At 32.1% G+C, this 8,586-nt stretch overlaps 1 protein-coding gene across 1 annotated transcript; it reads left to right on the top strand.

Moving 5' to 3' along the window:
* The first annotated feature begins 1,723 nt into the window (after positions 1 to 1,723).
* On the top strand, positions 1,724 to 4,141 carry LOC122290957 (ankyrin repeat-containing protein NPR4-like). The gene is made up of 4 exons (XM_043098618.1): positions 1,724 to 2,231; positions 3,247 to 3,558; positions 3,608 to 3,687; positions 3,797 to 4,141. Exons 1-4 carry the CDS (start codon positions 1,724 to 1,726, stop codon positions 4,139 to 4,141), a joined length of 1,245 nt encoding a protein of 414 aa, XP_042954552.1.
* The last annotated feature ends 4,445 nt before the right edge of the window (positions 4,142 to 8,586 follow it).

The raw sequence follows: 8,586 nt of genomic DNA, 5'->3' as shown, positions 1-8,586 counted from the left end.
TATGCTCGTATATTATGCATAAAGTTAAGAATCGGATGGTCCGGACTGAATAAACCAACCGGACCGGCTATTTTTGGACCAGACCAGACCGAATAGGGATCGAAGGGGTTCGGTCCAATCCCCAAAAACCCCCAAACCGGACCGAATGGAAATTAATATATATAAATCATTATAGTTAATACTTATATAGTTATACTAAACCACTAATTCACTATAACTAATATTATTAACATATAGCTATATTAATGGTCTAATATTATTATTATTTATATAGTTATATTAATCATAATAAGTTAATAACTAAATCACTAGAAATATAACTATATATATTTAGTATGAATGTATTATTATATTCTTTAATATATAACTATAATATATAGTATTAGCATATATTAATATATTATAAGAGTTATAGTATACATATAATATATAAATTATAATATACTAAATCACCATAACAGTATAACTAATACTAATATATAGTTATACTAATCACTTAATATATAGCTATACAATATACTTATATAGTTGTACTAATACTATTAGTCTATTATATAGTCTAAGACTCTCAATTCTAATATAACTAATATTAATATTTATATTAATACTAATAATGTAGAATATAGTTACACTAACTAACTGATTCAACATAATTAATATTACTAATATAATATAGCCAAATTGAATTACTAATAGTCTAATACTAATACAATTATATAATTATACTAATCATAAATTCATAATAACTAAATCATTATAAGTCTATAACTATATATATTTAGTATCAATGTATTACTATATTCTTTAATGTATAACTATTAACTATAATATATAGTACTAGTATAACCGATCAAAAAAATATATATAGTACTAGTATATATATTAATGTATTAACATATTATAAAAGTTATAGTATAAATTATAATATATCATATATTTGTAAATTTATAATAGTATTAGTATAATTAGCTTAATATGTAATATATTAGTATTAAATTACTATAACTACATAGAGTATTAGTAATAAGAATATTACTATTATTACTATTATTTAATATAGTATTACATACAGTATTGCTATTATTACATATAGTTATTAGTTATAGTATAGTTATTATTACATATAGTTATTTGTTATAGTATTATTACTAATAGACTAATAGTATTAGCGTATTACTAATATATATATATATATAATAGTATACTATATGTATATATATTAAATATATCACAATATAATTACATAAGTATTAAATAAAATGTCATTAAATTAAAAAAAATAAAAAGTCAACCGTGGACCGACCAAACAAGATCGAATAGGACTAGACCGGACTGGTCAGAAAATTCGGTCCGGTCCAGGGTAGGAAAACCCTGGACTGAATAGATCTGACCCGGCCCTCAAAACCTCTCCGGACAGGACCGAACTCACCCCTAATTATGTGGAGAATGATAAGTAGAATACATATATATATATATATATATATATATATATATATAACAAGCAATTGTTAAGTTCTTAGTGAATTATGTCATACCAATAAATATGATTGAGGATGACAACACTTAGAAGGAGATAAGCATTACTCTTGGTTTGAACACCTATTATATGTTGTTTTGTTTCATACAATATGTATTTATTATATAATATTTGTAATTGGCCGGAATAATGTAGATGTGACAACAATTTCACTTCATTTGTTTTATGAAAATAGAAAAAGAAAACATGGCAGGGATGAGGGAAAACGGGCCGGAGAACATTGACTTTATTCCATTTTTGACCTTACGGGAGGCTGTGCGGAATGGTGAATGGAAGGGTGTAAAGGACTTCCTGGAGAAACATCCCGATGCAATGACTGCAAAGATTGAAATTTTTGGAAGGACTCCTCTTCAAGTCGCTATTGCTGCTGGACATATGCACATGGTGGAGAAGTTGGTGGAAAGAATGTCTCAAGAAGAGCTGAAAACAGTAGATGATGAAGGTTTCATAGCCCTAGCTGAGGCCACATGTGGTGGAAACTACCAGATGGCAAAGTGCATACTAAAAAAGAATAAGAGCTTGGTCAGAATTGCAAACATGGGAGGCGTACTTCCAGTTGTACTGGCTATTGTCACTGGGCATATTGAATTGGCTAGGTATCTCTACTCTCTCACTCCTATAGAAGATTTGAAGCCAGAAAATGGCATTAGCGGAGCTGAACTTTGTACACAGGCTATACATATGGGAGCACTAGGTAACAACTATTCCTCACATGAATTAGCTAGCTGAATGTATCGATTTATTTTCGCAGTATATATAATTCCGGCCACTATATATATATGTATATATGACCATGCATTCACCACAGACATTGCTTTGGATATGATTCGGCATGTCCCAAGTTTGGCTCTTGCTATAGATAACAGAGAGATGCAGTCTCCTCTATATGCACTAGCTTCTACGTCCTATGCATTTCCAAGTCGAAATCCGGTCGTGTTTTGGAAACAATGGATCTACTCCTGTCAGTACCAGTACTCTTTTCTCTCGCTTCTCATTTACTTAAATTTGTGTTGCCAGAGTAATGACATCGATGTTGGTCCTTTTTTTTGACATAAAGATAAAAGCATACAGTCGGCTAGGACTAGCAGTCCGTATGAAACTTGTTTGAGCATTCCAAATCAAGTAAGAAACCCGGAATTGGATCATCAAGTAAAACGTTTCGGACATACCGGTATGTACGTTTATGCATGTTTCCTAATCGTTTACCGCTGTATATGGTTTGGCATATATATTTGGAGATGATTTCGTTTTTTTTCTTTGGCATGATAATTACATTAAAACCACAGTTCCCAGGATAGTAGACAGGGACAATGGTTTCGCTGGCAATTCATCCTGTTCCATTTCATTTTTTTGGGATTGAGACAGGGACATTTTATTTTTTTCTTTGGCAATATATATATATATATATAAATATATTTGTTTGAATGTGCAATAGTTATTTTAGTTCTATTTTGGTAATGATCATTTACAATGAGTATATGTGAGCTATTGTTTTTTTTTTTTTTTTTCCTTTCTTTTTATGCATGGCAAGGCTAGCTCTGTTCCGTCAACTTGTTTCAAATCTCCAAAACGTCTTGGTACATATTCTACATCCACTGAATGGATATCATTTCTTAATTAATTTTGAAACTTTTTATTCGTGTTTTTGTAGTCTTAGTTTTATGATTATTGTTGCATCTACTTAAATGAGCCTTCAATTATTGACGAAGGAATCAAGCAATTATATGAAATGAAGGCTGTCCATGCCCAGTCGCGTGACCTTCTGCAGCTCCTGTGCTGTGAGGTCACATCGACTTCTGATCATCAACAAAGGCATCAACCTTGCCTTAATGTATCCATATACCGTGCTATTTACGAAGGGAATGTTGAGTTTTTTCTAGATATGGTTCGAACAAATCCTGAGCTTGTGTGGATTCTAGAGATAACTAAGGGAAGAAACATCTTGTCACATGCTATTGGATCTCGCCAAGCTACAATATTTAACATCATATGCGGCCTTCATGAGAAGAACCAATTGGCAGGTCAGAAGGATTTTGACGGCAATACCATTCTACGTTCTACATTTAGCAGGGATGTTGCCAGTTTTCACTGTGCTTAGTATCATTCCAGGCGCAGCTTTAAAGATGCAAAGAGAACTACAGCGGTTTAAGGTAATCCATCTCTCTCACTTTAGATTCTCTCCTAGTCTCGCAATTCTAGCTTTTAATTTGGGAAATACACGTTCAACTTTCTTTAAGATTTTACCTAATATAAATGCAGAAGGTGGAGAGCATTGTTCAACCCAAGATTAAGGAACATATGATCTCCCAATTTTACAAGCCTTGGCAATATTTTGTGGAGGAACATAAGAACATGATGGAAGACGGAGAACGATGGATAAAGGATACAGCAACTTCTTGTACAGTAGTAGGTGCTCTCATAGCCACTATCATGTTTGCTGCAGTCTTCACGATTCCCAAAGTTAACAACCAAACTACACGGTTCCCAATATTCTCGGAGGAAAAGTTGTTTATACCCTTCATCAGATTCCTTGTCACTTTTTTCTTCCTCAACTTCAGTGTTGATATTTTTGGAAATTCTCACGTCATGCTATGCAGAAGATGATTTCCTCAAATCCTTACTGACAAAGATGATAATAAGTCTTTCCACTCTTTTATTCTCTATTACAACTATGATGATAGCCTTTTCCACTGCTATTTTAATTATTTTACAAAAATCATGGATCGTCATTCCTGTCATTTGTTTGGCCAGTGTCCTAGTTACCTTATTCGTACTGATGCAATTCCCTCTTCTTGTTGAGATGTGTGACGCCCCCAAATTCTGTTTGGGATCGGATGGACATTTGAAGCGTCGAGACATGCAACATAAGGTTACATGCCCCCGTTCATGACATATAAGATGCAATGTTCCTAACATGCATATAACAATATGCAATATTCGCAGTGGATAATTTTTTTTTTCTTTAGCAATACTATGCGCCAAATTGAAAATATCTCAAATGTTTAAAACATACTTTATACATAAAAACCTATTGAATAACTAAGATCACAACACTAGTCCAAAATGGTTATGATCTAAAAAGTACTAGAGATGCAACTATATCGTACAAGTAGTAATTAACGTTAACTACTATATTAACATTGATGTCGCATCGTCACTTAGTCAACTGTATCTAGTTGGTCAACTCCTGATCCTCTTTCAGGTCCTGTAACAAGATCTACCATTCGAGAGGAATGGTAGTTGGGACTACCACAGTAAGATTTAATTACAAATCTCAATAAGTTAATAAAAACTTTCATACAAGCTAATGATGCATGGATGACAGTAAAAGCATGAATGTATAATCAAATTCATAAGTAATTAAAACATAACTTGACGTACAACATAGTATAATTGACATAACTTAAATTGAAACGTGAACTGAATTTGACTTGACTTGAACTTGATCTGAAACTTGTCTTAACATGAACTTGTTCTGAAACTTGACTTAACATGAAAAATACATACTCCACAGTTGTTGTGGCCCCATGTACATAACATAATTAAGATAACTTAAATTGAAACGTGAACTAAACTTGACTTGACATGAACTTAATTTGAAACTTGACTTATCATGAACTTGTTCTGAAACTTGACTTAACATACATACTCCACAGTTGTTGTGGCCCCATGTATTCTACGTGTAAATACATACTCTATAGTTATTGTGGCCCTATGTATTCTACGCGTCACAATGCAGTTAAATACATACTCCACAGTTGTTGTGGCCCCATGTATTTTACGTGTCACAATTGTTGTGTCTCACGTAGTGTATGCGTCACAATTGCTATGACCCCATACTTCGTGTGCCACAGTTGTTGTGGATCCCACGAAACTGAATGAAACGTGACTGGAATACGAAAGGACTGAAACTCTGACGTAACATAACGTGAGTTGAACATAATTTGAAATACATGACCAACTTGAGATAGAAACATTTCGTAACATGGCATAACATATAATAGACAACATATTTAACATGACATACTTGCAACAGTGAATATTACATGACTTGACATATATGTAATAGATGTCATACTTAGCATGACGTAATTGTAATGTACAGCAATACATGACAGAATATATTATGTAATAGATAAAAAATTGATGACAAAATGAATTCTGTATAACAAACAATTACGTGATAGCTTGGCATGGCATGACATATATGATAACACACATACATATACTATAGTTCATTTACTTAGCACACATACACAGTAGACTGCTAGTAAGTAAAAGCTAACTTACTTCGATTTCCGCGTTTCTTATAAAACCTTAAGCGCGATCACGAGGAACTGTAATTAGTGATTCTAAAAGTTAGCACTAACTTAAAAAGTAAAATTTTCATTTTACTCTCTACATATAGGAAAATGACTGTTTAACCCATAACTAAATGATTTTGTATACTAATTCCAAAAGTCACCAAAATTTACATGCTTCATGTAAATTTTATCCTCAACTCAAATATCAATTTAGAAAAATTTAAAACTAATCACAACTATTAAAACTCCATAGGGCCAAAATTCTCATATGCTATTTCCATTGATTTTTGTTTCTAACTTATTTTGATTAACCGTTTGATCTATAACTTATAAAGATGTGATCTTCAAATCAAACTATCACATAATTTAAAAAGATGTCCTAAAACATATATAAACTTCTAATTCAAGATCATATGGTTAAAAATTAACCAAAACATAAATTTAGCTAAGAATATCCACACTTTGACTTATCTAAATATCTCTTTGTATAAAATTTCATATCTTTGAAACTAATATCAAATATCTTCAAAATAATAATATAACATGTATATAAGATACTTAAGATCCTCCAATAAAATTATCAAAGTCATTGGAATAGGTTTAGACCACCAAAGAGTTAAATTTTCTCAAAACAAAAACTGTTTTTCCTCTTCCAGTTTCTAAGTTTCTAAATCTAAAAAAATCTTTCATCAAAACCTTTAATCATGCAAAACTCCTCAACCAAGAATCATATATACATGTTAACAATACTCCATAAAAATTTCGGACCAATATCTATCCATTAGCTTGGTCAAAAACTCCAAACTATAACATATTCTCCAATTTATCTCCCAGAATGACCTTTCTATAGTTTACACAATATTTGACTGACCAAATGATCTTCAAATGGGACAAATAAGATATCCACGTAAACTAGACTAAAAAAGTAACAACTTATATAAAGGAGATTTTATGATAAAACACTTACAAAAACTTCGAAATGGGTGTACAAAAAAATACGTAAAAACTGTCTGAGAGAGAGTCTTTGGTATTCTTTCAATGGAAAGTGTAAATGAAAATAATTTCGTGGGGGAGGAGGTGGCTGGAAATACTTATGAATGAGATATGGAAGAGATGAGGCTGGAGTTAGAGTTGAGTGTAGGTCTCTCTTACCTAGAGTGAGAGTTAAGTGTAGGACTCTCTTACCCGATAATATCTACAAAAATCATCTCAAGATATTTTTTACCCAATAATATCCACGAAATTAGCTTAATATATTTTTATCCAATAATATCCACAAAATTAACTTAAGATATTTTTATCCAATAATATCCATAATTTTGAACCGATGTTTCGTCCGAAAATATGAAAAAGTGTTATTGCGCCATAAGATCTTAAATGATCATCCGAGTTTAATGGCACAAACCATAATACATTTTGACACTTCTAACTATCTCCAATAATCAAAAACACACTTCTAATACTATAGTAAATAATAACACTAACTATGTAGTTAGATTAAAACCTATATGATTAATGGATTCGTGAAAACTTATAGAATTTTCGCGAGGTTCTTCAAGTCAATAGAAATTCCACAATTGAATTTCTAACGGGCTGTTAGAAGATGTCTATTTCAACTTATGGATCTATCTTCGAAGATTAATAAAAAAAAAAAAAAAAAGCCCTTGCAGTTCACTTCTCGTACAATATAGATGTTGCATTGATAATTGGCACACAAGGCCCAAAAAAGACAGACTTTCTTTTTCATTTTCTTGGACGAATGCTGATGAATCTTCAAATCGCTAATGTTTTGTATTTTGTGATTTGCTTCTAGCATGATTTAGACTTCTTAATGTTGGAAATTTGGACCTCTCAAATGTACCTCCCTATGATCTACCCTTTGTAAGAATAACAAGAAAAATAGAAAAATAATAACACAAGAAATTTAAGTGGAAACTCCAAAACAGGAGAAAAACCACCAGACCCAGAGAAGAAAATTCACTATGCGAAAAATTGTTACAATCACACAATTTTTCTCCTCACCATACTCACAAAACTTTCCCACTAGCAAAACTTTAACTTTACACATCTTCCCTTTTACAAAAAGGCCAACAAAGGAATTTAACTAAAGTCAAAAGTTACTAGATAAACTTTTAACTGGTGCTCTTAAACTAAGAGGCTAAGTCTCTTATTTATAATCTAAAGATTTTGCTCCTTCATTATTTCCACCGGTGTGGGACTAAACAAAGGAACAATTTAGTCAACAATCCACCTTGCAACTTTGACTGGTCCCACAGCCAAGCTCCACCTCGATGAAGATATTCATAACTTCCGCTATCATGCTTCACCATAAAAGCATACTCAGTCAGAATAAACCAATTCCAAGCATTTCACTTTGGCCCATGTCGAAAACAACCTTATTGAAAATTATAGTGTAACTTCCACATTTGACTCTTCTGGAAGTTTATCAGCCATCGACATGAATTTTCACCACACACTCTACATCAATGCCAAACCAATGCTTATGTGCAAACTTATGGACCCACTAACATTAACACATCCTCTATCATGGCCAAAGTATACTCTAACATTAACACATCCTCTATCATGCATAAAAGCATACTCAATCAGAATAAACCAATTCCAAACATTTCACTTTGGCCCATGTCGAAAACAACCTTATTGAAAATTATAGTGTAACTTCCACATTTGACTCTTCTGGAAATTTATCAGCTATCGACATGAATTTTCACCACACACTCTACA

The sequence above is a fragment of the Carya illinoinensis genome, chromosome 13 (genome assembly GCF_018687715.1).
Source record: "Carya illinoinensis cultivar Pawnee chromosome 13, C.illinoinensisPawnee_v1, whole genome shotgun sequence".
Lineage (NCBI taxonomy): Eukaryota > Viridiplantae > Streptophyta > Magnoliopsida > Fagales > Juglandaceae > Carya > Carya illinoinensis.
Note: the sequence above shows the minus strand (reverse complement) of the source record. Positions and strands in the feature narration are given on the sequence as shown.